This window comes from Callospermophilus lateralis, chromosome 8 (genome assembly GCF_048772815.1).
Source record: "Callospermophilus lateralis isolate mCalLat2 chromosome 8, mCalLat2.hap1, whole genome shotgun sequence".
Taxonomy (NCBI): Eukaryota; Metazoa; Chordata; class Mammalia; order Rodentia; family Sciuridae; genus Callospermophilus; species Callospermophilus lateralis.
In genome coordinates, this window is record NC_135312.1 from 98,584,200 (window position 1) to 98,601,015 (window position 16,816).

The following is a 16,816-nucleotide window of genomic DNA, read 5'->3' on the forward strand; positions in this document are numbered from 1 at the left end:
ATCTACTAGGAAGAAGGCTGGCTGGCGTCCCAATCTAGTCACTTGGTCCATGAATGGTACAATGTCTGTATGGCAGTATGGCCCCAGCTTTGGTCCTCTTATCTTATCCTTGTCATTCTGTGAGGCCTCAGAATCCCTGTACTGAAGCCAGAGAGCCAGGAGGGCATGCACTCGGCCTTCTTACATGGGGTGGGGGTGGGTAAGTATCCTTCTGGCAAATTATCCTATTGAATTTGAGAGGGAGAATGAAGGTCAGTGGAAGATGGGTGACTAAAAATGACAGTTTACAAAGTGCTTTCACATACATTTCCACTTGATTCTCACAACAACCCTGTGAGGTAGGTTCAATATATAATGTTTTTAATTTTCATTTTGCAAAGACAGACACCCAAGACCAGAGAGTTTCAGTGATTTGCCCATAAACGTAAGAAGTGCCAGGACCCAAACTCAAAGTCCTGTTTTCTGGCTTCACAGCCTGATTTTCGCCTAGGAGCTACAATGTGAAGGTTACCAGTTTGATGACAAATCGGGGAAGGCGCTTGGAAGTGAACATCTAACTAGTTTAAAAGTCAGGAGGTTTAGAAGTAACACAGAATCCATTGGATCACCACTGGCAGGGGCTCTGCTGGGGACTGTTGCTTGTTGGCTTTAATCTTGTGGGTTGCTTTGGCATATTAGAAGATCATTTGTGAGTCAGCCCAGGCTCCCTGGGTGGTCGAGGAGCAGAGAGAAAGGAATTCCCATGGCCGACATCACTCTGTGCTCATTAGGTTGTTGAATCATTTGACTTCCCCCTTGGAATGTAAACTTCTTAGGGCAAGGACTGCGACTTATTCATTATATTTCCAGAATTTAATACAGTTCTGGGCACATAGTAGGTCTTCAATAAAAATTGGAGTTCGCAAGAGATTTGGATGTTCCATGTGATGCTTCCCTATTTTATTTGTAAGTGATTATTTGTAGGGAACAAGAATTCAGGTGAATGTGGGAGTGGGCAGAGGGAAGACTCAGTTATCTTGGTGGCGGGTAGGATACACAGGCACTGCAGTTCCAGGGTGTAATAACATCATCCAAATGATCTTGTATACAGTGACAAATCGGCTAGGTGTGGGTTCAAACTGAAGGCTCCACATTAGCCAAGAATCCATGCAATATGAATGTGTTTGGTGAGTACTGGGGGTGAAGGCAATGTCCCTCGGCATGAAGAGAGGTGGACCATTTTGACAAATATGAAGATAATATTGTTTTAGTAATATAGAGAACTCTGTGACAAAAATCTCCAAAAATGACTGAACACAATCACAATTGATTCCACAAGCATTGAAAGAGGCCTCTCTTTTTCCGATTAAGTTCTACCAAGGCACATTCTCCTTGGTCCTCCACATTCCCTGGATCCTTAAGCCATCAGAAGCCCCAAGACCCAGACTTGAGATTGTGGTGAATCTTGAACAGGTAGAAGCTGAGGACAGAACTACCGTGGTGCCAGCTTGGACTTCGGTGTGAGTTTTCTTGAAACAGGATGCACAGGCCAAAAAGTCTGCTGCACAGTATCCCTCTCAGGCTAATGGGCTGGCTAAGGCAAGGCCCATGACCTAATTCTGAAAGCAGCAGTCCCACGATACTCTTCTGAGTGAATTGTAACAAGGATTTCTGGGTGTCACCACCTGGTGAGTCCAGCTCCCTTGAACTGAAGAAGAGTTTTTAATTTAGGAGATAGTGTATCCGCTCACCAGTTTGGGGTACTCAGGAGCTAATGGGTCCTGAAGTCAAAGGTGGGAAAGAGATCAGCAGCTCTGGTGCTTGTGGAGGTTATGGGTCATCCAGAGGTCCTCCTCGTTGTGCTGATTGGTGCAAGCCATGGCTGGATGCCTGGCTTCTCCAGGTATTGCTGCCAAGTTTCAAACATGGCTTTAGGGGCCAAGCATTCCTTCTTTCAGATATTGTCGTTTCATTCTGCAGGGATGAAGCCTGTGAGAAGATAAAGCATAAAGTCACTTCAGGACTGAGTGTAGACAGCTTTCCATATAAAGCTGTCACTACTTGTAAGGTACTAGCTTCACCTGAAATATCCACTGTGAGCCAGGTGGAGCATGGGGCCAGCTGTTTTCAATCTTCCCAATTAGACCTTCATAGGTTTTTCTGGAGCCCAGACAGCCATCAGAAAGCAGAGCATATTGGCTGCTGGTTCTCAAGAAACTGTCTGAGAGAGGACTTTGGAGCTCAGTAGGTCAGGATTAGATGCCTGAAAGCCTTAGATACCTTTACCTGTTCACATGGAGAGTCCATAGAGTGCTCTCTCATAGTTGGTCTTGATTTAAAGTTACACACAAAATCCTGGAGCCTGTTTTCTTAGATCTTGCCTCTCTGATCTTGATTTTTGTAAATGGTTCAAGCCCCTGAATAAACTTTAAAACACTGATAATAAATATAAAGATAACTTATTAAATTTATTATCACTAATTTATTAAAACACTAATAATAAATATAAATATAAATCTTACCAAAGTAATCAAATTGGATATTATTAAGTGCATTTTTGACTACCCATTTCTATTTGCCCTTACTTCAGCTGTCAAGTAAGAAAAATCATGAAACTTTAGATCAGCAACAGTAATCTTGGGCATGGGTGTAAATTTTAAGTCTGGCCAGCCTCAGATGGGATCAGTGTGGTTCTTACCTGTGTCCTTGTTAGGGGAGTTTGTGACTAGGTTTCATGCTTATCAAAATCTTTGTTATTGCTATAAAATTTAGAAAAGACTCAGTGTTTCTGATAGTGTTAGTGGACTGAGCACTTACCAGTTAATTGATTTAGGTATCCCGTTATTTTAGCAGTGTTAATGATTTGATTGAGCTAAATGTAGAAATCAGCTCTAAAGACATTAGAGGGTGTCAGCGTTTCCTGGTGAGCTCTGTAATCACTAATTCCAAAAACTGGATTTTGTCATTAAGTAGATTTAGGAAATACTGAGTAACATCTACCTCTCCTGAAGATTTAAATTATACAATTTTTAAAGTTTCTGAGAAGTCCTGAATTAAGTAATCTTATCTAACTCAATATGTCCCCAGAATTTCCATGTATTTGTTGGCATCTTATAAAACTGGTGCTGCATTGAACAAGTTTTAAGAATTCTGGACTAGCAAGTAATGTGGAGAAATACTCATTTAAAAATTTGACATGTTTTCTTGAATGAATTTCCTTCTTGGAATGTAAACTTATTCATTATATTTTCATTATATTTTCAGAATTTATAAAATAAAATGTGGGGCTGGGATTGTGGCTCAGTGATAGAGTGCTCGCCTAGCATGTGTGAGGCACTGGGTTTGATCCTCAGCACCACATAATAAATAAATAAATAAAATATTGTGTCCATCTACAACTTTAAAAAATTCTAAAAAAAAAAACTTTATTAGTTAAGTGATTATTAATTATTTATTATTACCATTGTCAGAGTTAAGCTAGGTACTTTGGAAAATAGGAAATGCACTTGTGTAAGACCTGACTTCTCCCCTCATAATCTAGTTATGGAATACTGCTATCATACATAACAATATAAAACATAAGTAAGTTTAATTTAATCTTCCCTGATATCCTCTTTTCAAGTACGAAGCTAAATAATGCAGTAGTTGCAGAGAGGAAGAGCAAATACTGGAAAAATGAAAGGTCAAATCATGGGTGAGGTAGGAGTGTTTTTTTGTGGGGTGGTTAGAATTTTGAAAAGTTTGAGTGAATTTTTAATTGAGGACAACAATATACACAGTTTTCCAGCCCTATGTCTCCTAGGAGCAGGAAGTCAGGTGACACTTTGGTATATTGCAATCATTTAATACTAATATATCTTTTGAGACCTTCAAAGCCAAAATCAGAATGTTAGAGAAATATGATTCTCTTTTGTTTGTCCTATACTTCTACTAGAGTTCTTTCTACTTGGTGCATTATAATGAGTTGTGTTTCTTTATCTGTTGTCTGTGATAGTCTTGTTGATGGCAAGGAAAATATTTGATTTCTTTTCACATCCTTGGAAACTAGTATCTTTGCATCCATAGCATCTAGACCGTCGTAGTCCCTCGATAAATATTATTGTTGAGTATGTGACAATCAATGAAAAATAATATAAAGAAGAAAATTGTGTACACCAAAGTGGATTTTACATCAGGAAATAATGCATGGACTGGGCAGAATTAGAATGGGTAGGCTCTTTAAACCAGATTGAAGAGTAGGAAAGAGGAAATCAGTGAAGATTTTTGAAAGCTTTAAAAAGAACTGCTGAAAGTCCTAATTATGAAAAAATCAAGCTGGCAGTGATGTGCATAGGTTGACATAAAGTAAAGCTGGGTCAGGGATCAATTAAAAGTATTATAGATCTCATTGCAAGGAGACGAGGTTCTAGAACCAAGTTTGTGGCACTAAGAATACCAGGTGGATTGGTCTCTGCATCTGGTTGATTATAAATGATCAAGGAGAAGTATGAGTTGAGGATTATTTTAAGTTTAATGATAATAGCTAAAATTTATTGAATGAGTATTACAAGTTGCATCTCGTTCTTTGGTTTAGTTTCTCATTTAATCTCATCTATTCTCCACAATTCTAGGGATGGTCATGATTATCATCTCCATTTCACTGATAAAGAAGTAGGCTAGAGGTTCAGAAATGTGCTGCAAGTCTCACCCACAGGAAGCAGCAGTCAGGATTGGAACTAACTTGATCCAAATTCAGAGACTGTGTTCTTAATCACAGTTAGCCCTAGAGACAGAGTTGTATGTTTGTTCTTTTGACCGATGGAAACATTAGAGGAAGAGTTTGTTTTGGATATTTGAATTCCAAGAGAATGAAATAACTCATTGAAAAGATGAGCATCATCTCTCCAATTGATGGGAGTCTGGTGTAGGAAATGATTATCTTTTCCAATAGTCCAGTGATGTGTTACTTAAAATTATAGCCACTCCAGTGTCTGTTAAATTAGCACGTGGTGAGAAGCCAGGAAATGCCTATTGAGAGCACACCCCTGACCAGGGTCCAGATGGACCCCAAGACAAGGATGCTTCCTGCTGAGATCGTCAGAACACTCCAGAGCACCTTGGTAGAGGAGACTGACCTTGGGCTTGCAAGCCTGCAAAGTGAACCATTGGGCCTTCTGGTTTCTTCAGATCACACAAAGGCTGTGATGTGTTTTTCTCTTTCTCCCTGACTCACTGAGGACAGAGGAGCTGGGTGGCCTGGAAACAACACACCCACCTGTGCAAATTGGATGCCCTGTAATGGCTGTTTTGGTTTTTAACCTTTAAAAAAAGACTTTGTCTATGTTTCCCACTGTTACATTCACACTTTGCAGTAGTTTAAATGCTAATCAGAAAAAAAAAAGCATCTAAAAAATAAAGAAAAACACAACCAAATAAAAGCATACAATGAATTTGCATGGCATATTTAAAAAAGAACTAGCTTTGAAGGAAGAGAAGACCTGGACCAGGACTATCAGCATTTTGAATAATTACACATGCTTGAATTTTCTTCATCACTTCTCTCTCTCTCTCTCTCTTCCTTCCTCTCTCTCTCTCTCTTTCTGTCTCTCTCTCTCAAGGCAGGTTTTGGGATAATACATTGTAGAAATAATAGTGAAAAGATATAATTTTATTTTTCCATTATTGATATGCCATGGTATATCAGAGGTGAATGGGTTTTCCTCCAAATTTGAAATTGTTTAAAATTGTTATTTTATGCCTAAGAAAATGGAAGAAAACATAAATAGAGGGAAAGCCTATAAATGTGCTTAAAGATAACTACAGTTCCTCAACACTGCAAAATCCCCCTGCACCTAAGCAGGACCTGGGATTCCACCTTTCACTGCAGTCGCTGGCTGAATAGAGCACTTTGTTTGGCAAGGTCTACCAAGAAAAGCTGACATGCTCCCAGACATGTACTGATGAGCTTTCGCATAATTCCTTTTAAAAAGTTTAATTTTTATATTGAATGCCAGTTAACAAAAGTAACATGAAACTAATGAATGCATACCAGTAATCTCAAGAGGTAAAAACAATACAATTACAGTAAAGCAAAAAAATGAAGGTCTGAGGTAAGCAAATATGAAAGTAAACCAGGTATGATGATGGCACATGCCTGTAATCTTAGTGATCAGGGAGGCTGAAATAGGAGGGTTGCAAGCTTTAGGCCAGCCTATGCAACTTAGTGAGACCCTCTGCAACTTAGCAAAATGCTATCTTGAAATAAAAAATAAAAAATAAATAAATAAAAATAAAAAGGACTGTGAATCTAGCTCAGTTTTAAAGTGCCTGTGGTTTTAATCCCCAGGACCAAAAAACAAAACACACAAAAACAAATCACTAAGCTTAAAAAAACACAGTGTTTGTGTATAATGCATTATATAAGCATTATATGTAATGCATATATATACACTATATATTGTATATAATGCTTTACATATAGTACATATAATACTATATACACATACTACTATTAATTTGTTTTGTTAGGAAATCAATATTAACACATTAAATTACAACTTCTTATGCACTGGAAAAAAACTTTAACCTACTTTTTTTATGATAATCATTCCTGATAACAAAAACTTGCGCTGAAGTTCTAAATGTGCCTTTATATAATGTTTCTAAATCTAACAAGAAAAATCTATTTTATAGCTTTTTTCTTTCTCTCTTCAAGTTCATCTCTTCCAGTTCATCACTATTTTACTTACCTCCAAACAACAATTTAAAGGCCAATCCGATGCAGGACTATATTAGGGTCAGGTTTGACATTACCCTTTTTGTCTCTAGAAAGTTTGTGTAGACATTCAGGAGTATAATCCCAGTGGGACAATACAATTTGTCAGAGGGATTTATCAGTTTGAATATATTTTTAAAGAACACATAAAGTGAGAATTTGTGGGCATCATTTTAAAGATGGAATTAGCATAGATTTAGGAATCGTTTCTTTTATTCCTTTAGTTATTTGGACTATTTACATTATAATTACATTTTTTAAATTTATCATACAGAATCTAATTTGTTGTAGAAATTTAGCCATGAGTTTTGTCTTGAAATATATTAAACATGCATAAAACATCACAAGTAGAAATTGAAACATCTCACATGCTTTGTCAGTATAGAAGGTTCAGTATAAATACTGCAGTAAAGATGTTAAAGCAATGCACAATTAGAAGATTTTGACATAAACACTATACATTAATTAAATGAAAACTATGCTAAATTTATTTACTTGGGACATTAGTGTTTTTTAAATGTTTTCCTTTTAATTCTTGTGAGGTAATAATGATACTTCAAGAAATCTGTTTTTTTTTTTTTTTTTTAAATGTACCATGCACATCACACACACACACACACACACACACACACAGGCATAGAGTCAAAGTCAATGGCGGTGGGTGGTTTATGTCAGGGCTGGGTTTGACGCCCCTGTCCTAGAATAAGATAAATGTAAGTGATGAAGAGCTCCTGGGGTTGGGTGAACTCATTTTGTATTCAACACTGCCTGGCCCCTTTCTCATCTCTTTCTCCCTCTCTTTGTATGTTCAAGCCTACTTGAGTTTCTTTTTTCTTTTATAGAACTTGGTTCTTTTGATGTGTTTCAGGGCACGTCCTGCAGCAAAGAGAACTTCCCAGGAATCGGAAACATAAGCACACAGGTCTGAAACGGCTACTGTACAATAGTAGAAAGCTCCCGGCTCAGGGACTAGAGGTTGCCCCTCTCTAAAGCATCAAATCACTTAGGAGGGGGCAAACATGCAAGATATTCTACATGCATGATTTTAAAGGGATATGCCCTTTACAATTTTGAATTACAATTGTGAAATAGGCCTTTGGTGAGTCTTTTAATCTGGGTTAAGCCCATAATAATAATTTAACCTGAGATATGTCTATTTGCATTTATAAATTTATAAATTCATTGATTTAACCACATTTCCTCTGTAATTATAAATTAGTTTTTTTTAACTGCTGTTACAGAGTTAACACATCTGAGATTCTTGGTAGTACCTGGTCCTCAGCAATCCTATTTCTCATCATTATTTCCATTAAAAAATGTGATAAAGTGCAATGCTTTAACTCTTTATTTTTATCAAATTTAAAGAAATACTAGCATGAAAAGCCATTGTTAGAGTTACTATCTATATTATTAAGATAAAGCCTAGAAAGAGGAGTTAATTATTTTATACCCAATTATCAGTATGTCTAGTTTCATGAATTAAAAAAATTTAATGAGTTATATTTTATTTAAAAATCTTTGTTTACTCACATATAATACTTTATGTGACAAATCTGTCAGGACTATGTCACTGAATTAGAACTTGAAACTGAAAATTAAAAAAAACAACAACAGAAAATAAGGAAAACAGTGCAGTTTAAGTTTATATACATGAATAAATTATTCACCTTAAAACTTTTCAATCAGAACCAGATTTTAAGTAATAGTTAAACTTAGTTTTTGCAATTGTGTACAATGAATCAAAATGCATTCTGCTGCCATATATAGCTAATTAAATTTAATTAATTAATTAATTTAAAAAACTTAATTTCGCCCAGGTCTTTTAAAAAACTTTTTATTTTTAAAACCAAAACAATGGGAAAAGTAAACTTAACTAGAAATTTGGTAATTATCACGTCTGATTGACTTAGAAAGCTAACTATATAAATTAGACATTATTTACTATTGTCTAAATAATTGAGTGCACTCTCATGGCCAAACTTACTGAAAAAAATTGTTTTTTATTAGCTGAATAAAAAAATAGAACTTTGACTTGCAAGCAATTGATTATTTACAATAAGATTTGATTCAGTTTATGAAGTCTATTGAACACTTATTGTATATTTGTGCTAATTACATCACTATTAGTATAATTAATTTACACCAATTTACACTAGCTATTAAGAAAATAATTAGTGGTATCACTGAATTAATTCAGCATTTTTCAACTTTATGATTAAGTAACAAATCTGTCAGCTGATTGGTACAATTTCTTTTAACTTTGATATCTATGGCCTCAGCTTTAAAGGAAAGTGGGAAAATGATTCAATTACTCAAATATTGGTAGAATACACATTTTTAACAATATCATAGAAGGATAATTTTAATAAACATACAGTAATTATAAAATAATCTTTGTTACTACAATATGTTTTGAATTTCCTCAACATGTAACTGAGTTACTATATATGAATATTAGTGGAAATACCTGTAAATAACATGAAAAATTTCCCTGATAACAACGAAAGTTGGAAATTCACAACATTCACTGTCATTTGAAAAGTTTTACAAAGGTCACTGTACTTAAACACAAACTAAAACTTTAATATAATACAAATGCACATAGGAGTCCACAAGTTTATTTTTTGTCTCTCTGATGAATCATAAACTAATTCTCTTTCTTTCCTCAAGTTACATAGCATTTCTAAAATTGGAAGTTTTCTAAATTGAGCCTAAATTTGATAAGACACACAGGCACATGTCATATTTTGTAATATTTTTCAGTTTTTTGATAGTGGCTGACCACAAAAGTTCATATAATTTTCCCATCCATGTTTATGGGTGCCTGTGAAGGTTATGTTTCTGAAAGAGTGATCCACAGGGTCTCCCAGTTTACACCATTGACTGTCATGTCATGTATTTTAATTGTACTAGAAACCTGTTTTGCTATGCTTATAATTGTTTTCTACCTCTTATTTTCAATGGAGGTGTTATTTTTGACCTATAAAATTACATAGAGTCAGGTATCAGACTTAATAACTGTTCTACATGTTAACCCCAACCCAGGAAACACAGTGTTTTTAATTTTAGAAATGCAAAATTTAAGAGAAATTCAGTTTTTTGAAATAGATTGGTGGGAGCTAGACTTAGCAATGTTTCCATTTATTTAACCAGTGATTAAAATATAATTTCCTCAGAGTTCCACTGAACTCTGAACTTTAGCCATGTTTACAGAAATCAGAGAAAACAGATAATTAGAAAATTGATTCAGATTTTTTTTTCTTTTTAAACAATAAACAAAACATCATAGCAATTGGATTATAAATTAGTTGGCTGAATTCAATTGGTTTTTAAGTTAAACTTTTAATTACATGAGGAGTCGAAGGATTCCACGTCTAGCTAAATAATGCAGATTTGCTTACCTTTATTGATTAAAATTTACTGGGTAAACCCACAGTCTCTATTTCACTGTCTAGAATTGTACTCTAATTCAATTGTTCAAAATTTTAGTTAGTAGCTACCTTCCAAAAGTTTTATTTCTATTTATTTTGAAAATAGTCACTTGGCTCAATTTAATATTGTCTGTTCTTTCATTTCTATTCCTTCCTCTTCAACCCACATGTATCTAGTGGATGTAATCTAATGAATTTTGTTGAAAAATAAAAATAAAAGCAACAAACTGGTGTTCTGTACAGTTTCTCTTTGAGTTCATGACATTTTGAGAGACTCTGGGGATGATCTACTCACAATCTCTCATTTTATAAAAGAAGTGATATGAGACAGTAAATTGTTAACAGATCCACTTAATTGTAGAAACTAGCTCTTAAGTAGAAGTGAAGCTGAAGATCTTTTTTTTTTTTTTTTTCCTGGAAAGAGCTTTATTTTCATTTGGTCCAAGGCTTGGGAAGGGCTCCACAGTGGTTAAAAATCTGCCTAGGTGTTGCCTCACTCATTTTGAGGTTTCTGCAAGTCCTGGAAAAGGCCCCTACTTTGTTTTAACATCTTCAGGAGACTTTGCCCTTCTCCTCTGTCAACTTGAGGAAGTGGTCCACATCACCATGGTCGAAATAGTAGCCCAGAGGGAGGGGTGAGTGTAGGAGGTGTACAGATTCCTTTTTTTTTTTTTTTTTTTTGGTACTGTGAATTGAACCTGGAGGTACCCACCGAGCCACATCTCCAGCCCTTTTTAATATTTTATTATAGACAGGATCTCACTGAATTGCTTAGTGCCACAGATTATGTTATGTGCACATATGACTAACTCACAATGAACCCCATTATTATGTATAATTATGATGCACTAGTAAAAACACAAAAACAAAACCAAAAAAAAGAAAAGAAAGGAAAAAGAAATACAAACAAGCCAGGTGCTGCGGGGTACACAGCTATAATCCCAGGGACTTGGGGGGCTGAGGCAGGAAGATCACAAGTTTGAGACCAATCTGGAAAAGCCCTATACAATTTCTTTTCTTGTTTTTGTTTGTTTGTTTGTTTGTTCTCCCCCTCCTCCTCCTTATTCTCCTGGCCTTACACAATTGAACAAGAGTCTGTCTCAAATTTAAATATATATATATGAACTAGGATGTATTTTGGGAAGCAAAGCACACACCTGGGTTCAATCCTTGGTTCCAAAACAAAAAAGAAAGAAAGAATTTTTAAAAAATGAAAGAAGAAAGAAAAAGCTGAAGATCTTTAAAATGGTTTGCCCGAGGCCGGACAGCTAAGCAGGGAAGAGCTGAGATTTAACCTTCTGTTTTCTGAGCTTTGGTGAGTAATCACCAGGTCACACTGCCTATTCTCTACTCTTCTGCTTCTGTCTCTCAACTTTTTGTGCTCTTTAACCCTGTAGGCTCACATAATAAAAGCAGTCAACAAACTATTGCCACATGGATAAACCCTGGACTCCAGCTTTCTGGTCCAGTTATTCACTGTTCTGCCTTCTAAGGGTAGGAAGTGGTGATTGAGAAGGTAGAGAAAGACTGAAATCTCTAAGGTATAGAAATGCTTCAAACTAGCCAAACTTAGTCTACATTGTCAATAACTAACAAAAGAGCAATTCTACTTCTTGAATGGGGGTTCATGAGGACAGTTTGTTAGCTGTTTCCTGATGCACCTGGTTCACAGATACTCCTATGTTACATACATAATGCATGGTCTGCAAATTCACTCATGGATTTAAACATGACTCAGGATACTCAATGATACTCAGTCATTACTGGGGTTCCCTTTCACCTGCCAGCTGAGTGTGTGCCAAGGGCCTGGGTTCTTAAACACAGACATTGTAGGAGGCTCCTGTAGACACGGGTCCCCACAAAGTTTTTAATGAGATGTTCAGTGTCCCAGACTGAGAACGGGATTCCTTTTCAGCCTAATGGCTTTTGCTGCTTGTGGTCATGTTTCAGAAACAAGATTATTTGGAAAAACTGAGATCTCGCATCACAGAGCCTCCCCTCTAGATCCTGTGACCTTTCCATGGTCCCCTTTCACTAACAGTGCCCTCTCCAAGACTCACTCCCCACACCTTTGCAATTCCAGGGAATATTTTTCTTCCTCTTTCTTTTAATGCTCTACGAGATGCTCTATAGCGTCTTTGCTTCTCCAGATTTCCTAACATTATCTCTCTGAAAAATGTAAATTTCTCCCAAAGACAGGAAAAGAACCTAATTAGTCTGCTTTTCATTGCAAAAGCCCCCAGACACCCAGGGCCTGAGCTCTGAGGCTGGAATAGACACAGAGAGCAAACACAGAAAAGCGAACATCAATTGATATTTCAAAATTGTCTGACTGCAGATGCTTTTTGAATAAATGTGTGAGTGGTTTTGACACTAGCCACCACCATGATAAAATGATAATCTTCAGTGTATAAGGGGAATTGTACACTTTCTCTGCATCGTTTCAGGGGAAAACCACATGAGCAGCTCCCTACCTATAGCTGTTGAGGCACATTTATGTGCAGGACTTCCAGAGAAGCAACTCATAGTTACTTGCTCAAACACATCACAAGTTCTCTGCCCTAGATGAACTAAAATTAGTGCTTTGATAAAAATAAATTTTATTTTAAAATGTACTTTACAAGTAGGAATTTCCATGTTGTTAAACCTCAAAAAAATTAGTTGTCTACGCTAATATATAAATAGAATTTTAAGTGTTATGGTTTAGATGGGGTTTGAGTGTGTCCCCCAAGGGTTCATGTGTGGGAAGCTTGGTCTCCAATTTGGCAGTGTTAAAGAGTGGTGGGACCTTTAAGAGTCAGCCTGGTAAGGTGTGGTTGGGGTCCCTGGAGGTGCCCCCCTTGGAAGGGAATAACATTAACAGGGTTCTTGTGGGGCCCCAGTGAGTTCCCTAAAGAGGGGTCATTGTAAAAGTGCAAGTTTGGCCTTTTCCCTCACCATGTGATCTCTGCTTCTCACAGGTGCTTCCACCATCACATAATTCTCCATGATGGGACGCAGCCAAGGGATTGTAACAAGAGCTAGTTGAAGGGGCCGTTTGGATTTCTAGCCTCCAAAACTATAAGCTGGATAAACCTCCTTTCTTTATAAGTTACTCAGCCTTGGTATCTTATAGCAGTGGAAATAGACTAATACAAGCTAACATAATAATACATTAAATCTGGGCTGGGGATGTGGCTCAAGTGGTAGCGCGCTCGCCTGGCATGCGTGCGGCCCGGGTTCGATTCTCAGCACCACATACAAACAAAGATGTTGTGTCCGCCGATAACTAAAAATAAATATCAAAAAATTCTCTCTCTCTCTCTCTCTCTCTCTCTCTCTCTCTCTCTCTCCTCTCACTCTCTCTTTAAAAAAAAATAATAATAATACATTAAATCTGAATAGTCAAACACCCTTTAGCAGTGTTCATTTTGTGCCCTATCCACTTCAGATCAAGGTTCAGACAGGTCTTTTTCAAACATTCTAAATAGGTATCTCCCTTCCCTATCTCTTACTTTTTCCGTTAAAACACTTTCACTATCTGTTATTAGCTTTAGTTGTAGGCAGAATTCTAAGATGACTTCAAAATACCCACACTCTGGTGAACTACTTCTGTATAATTCTCTTCCCTTGAGGGGTAGATACTGCCTATGAATATTATGAGATATCACTCTTGTGATCAGTCAGCCAAAAGTCAGATTATATGATGGGCCTGATTAGTCAGGTGACCCAGGCCCTTCCAGAAGCCTGGAAGATTCTATGGAAATGGCCATCTGGAAAGGAATTGTGGGCATCTTCAAGGGTTTTAAGTGGCACCTAACAAATAACCAGCAAGAGCACAGGGGCAAGGAACTGAACACTTCCAACAACTCTGTGAACTTCGAAGAGCACTGTAGGCTTATAGGAATGTACTTCAACTGACACTTGGAGTAGAGCAAACTTGCATCCCTCCACTCCTTCCTTCAATGCTTCCTCACTAGTTGAACTACACTGTTACTTCATACTAAGTATATGAAGCCAAAGCAGTCTGCATGTGATTTTCACATGCCCTACTTGCTGTTAGTATACTTGCATTTAAGACTCTTGACTGACTGAATCATAGGCATCTTTATGTGTGAATCATACTGTTTTCTTGTCTCAAGGTCAACTGTGTTTATAGAAGTCAATAATCCCCTAGTTATAAGAGTGGCAACAAAAAGAAAGATATTATAGTAGAGAAATACAAACCTTAACTCCAATTTAAAATTTTTTTTTAACCAAGAACTAAAATTAAACTTCAAATGTTATATTATGAAGGATTTATTGATACTTATTTAAATAAGTACCAAACTCAAATTTAAATTGTAGACACATGTCTTTTAGCAAAATGTATACTGTTAGCTTTCAGTTTATGTCTTCTGTCTCAATTTTACAGTGGAAATTGAGCTGGGTACAGTGGCTCACACCTATAATACCAATGACTTGGGAGGCTGAGGTGGAAGAATCGCAGCCTTAACAATTTAGCAAGATCTTCAGCAATTTAGTGAGACACTGCCCCCCCCCCATTTTCTGAAAAAAAAAAAAAAAAAAAAAAGGACTGGGATGTAGCTTAGTTTAAAGCATCCTTAGATTAAATCCTCAGTACAAAAATCAATCAAGAGGAGATTATTTGCATAAGCTTCTTTTATAATATATATATATAATGCACATACATAGTCCTTTTCTTCATGATGTTTCTGTAAGTATTTTAGTTGTATTGTAATTTCCCCGGTGTTTTTCTTAAATTTTTTTTCTCAGATTTGATTTTTTCCATCTTTTAGTTATATTATCAGATACTATGATAAAAATGTATTAGGAAAAAAAGTTATTTTAATGATATTATTCAAGATATCTAAAATTAAATGTCGTAACTATGATTCTGTTCATTATATCTTTTAAATATTTCTCTTGATGCTAAAGATAGCTTCTTATATGAAAAAGAGGTTACTGAAATAAACTCCACATGGAACGTGAACACCACTGGGATCTACCAGACCATTCCCGGGTGTTTTCTAAAGTTCGTGAAGTTGTACAAAAGAGGAGTCCTAGGAGCACTTAGAGATAGAGGATGAGCCTAGGAATGTGGAGATTTTGAGCTCTTCTTATCTCCCTCTCATCTTCTCCTCATTAAGCTTTCTCCTGAGTCTCCCATTTGTGAAGAGTATCTTAGTAGAACAACAGATGCAAGGGATTGTAGGGAAGGGAGGGGGAGGAGAGGAAAAAAAGTAGGGGGAGAAAGAAAGAAGCTGGCCAGGCACGATTTATTCCTGAGGGGAATAATGTGACTTAATTTGAGCTGCATGATGCAAAACAAACAAAAATTATCTGCAAAGTGGCCAACACTGGCAAAGGGCAGCCTAAGGAAGAGACCATGTTAGCACACTGCAGAGTCACATATTGCCTGAGAGCAGCTTTGAAGAAAGCACACGACAACCCCCAAGCTCAGGAATAAATAAAGTCCTAACAGACCCCTCTGCCATGCAGGGTGAGATGCGGGGGTGCCCTGGCGCCTGGGTCTCTGCCTCTGCACGGCTCCTTTCCCCGAGTCGTTCTGGTGGGTTTTTGTGTCCCAAAGTTGTCCCTATGCAAACAACAGGTTGAATATTGTAGGTGTGGGTTATTAAAGTGTCCCTGGGACAATGGCAGTCTGTGTCCCATTTGTAACGCTTGGATTAATCTTTGGAAAGTGCACACAAAATGTGACATGATGTTGGCTTCCAACATTATTCAGTCTGCATAGCAGCAAATCCTGCCCTGTCTCCCTGGAAATAAAACTCCACAGACGTATCCCTGCCATCTAAAAGGAACCTATCATTTATGCTCAAGATGAGGGACACCCTGATAGAACTGCTGCTAGGAGTTTGACTTTATAGTTTGGAGAGCACTTGCGATGGAAACTATTACATTCTCTCATCTCATCTGCAATCAGGTCTATACTATGACTTTTGTTTTCCCCCTGCAGATGGGAGAAATAAAAAAAAAAACATTTGTCTTTTATGGTGAATTCCATGATAGTTTAGGATTATAACCCAGAACTGGTTAACTGACTAATGGTATGATTCTGACCATTTCTTCTCTTTCCCCCTCAGTTTCCCTTTTGACTTTAATGAATCCAGACGACAACACTAAGCTGTAAAGTCTGGATGGGAAAAGCATATGAGGAGAGGAAAAGATGTTCCTGTTTCCTTTCTGTTTTTTCATTCCCCAGGAGCTTTGGGAGCTTGGAGACTCTGTCTTTTCTTTCTTATATCTTCTATTTACAAAAGTACCAAGTAGCATTATGGAATTTGGAATGGAATCTCTCAAGTCTCCTGCTTTTAAGTATATCTCAATATAATTTTGGAAGACAATTAGAATTAAGATAATAAAAAGAGACAGAGAAGTATGCTAAATTGTGGAATTCCCATACAGCCAAGTTGGACAATATTATTTTTTTTAATTTAAGATCAACTTCACACATAGTAGGAATTGCAAGTTGCCTAACAAATGTACACACACACACACACACACACACACACACACACACGTCAGGATATAATTCTTAAAAAATGATTTTAAAATTGTTATACATTAGTGTTGCTATGTTCATTGTTATTTATCTATTTAATCACGCCAAGTGTTATTTATCTATTTATTGTCCCGTGGGGAGGTAGGT

The 16,816-nt window shown here is 36.8% G+C and overlaps 1 protein-coding gene across 1 annotated transcript in view; it reads right to left on the minus strand.

The window, feature by feature from the left end:
* Positions 1–1,809: 1,809 nt before the first annotated feature.
* The window catches only part of Grid2 (glutamate ionotropic receptor delta type subunit 2), a 1,419,378-nt gene continuing 1,404,371 nt past the window's right edge, over positions 1,810–16,816 (minus strand). Inside the window, exon 16 of the mRNA XM_076864706.2 lies at positions 1,810–1,968. Within this exon, the coding sequence (XP_076720821.1) occupies positions 1,810–1,968 (159 nt within the window). The remainder of the gene's footprint in view (positions 1,969–16,816) is intronic.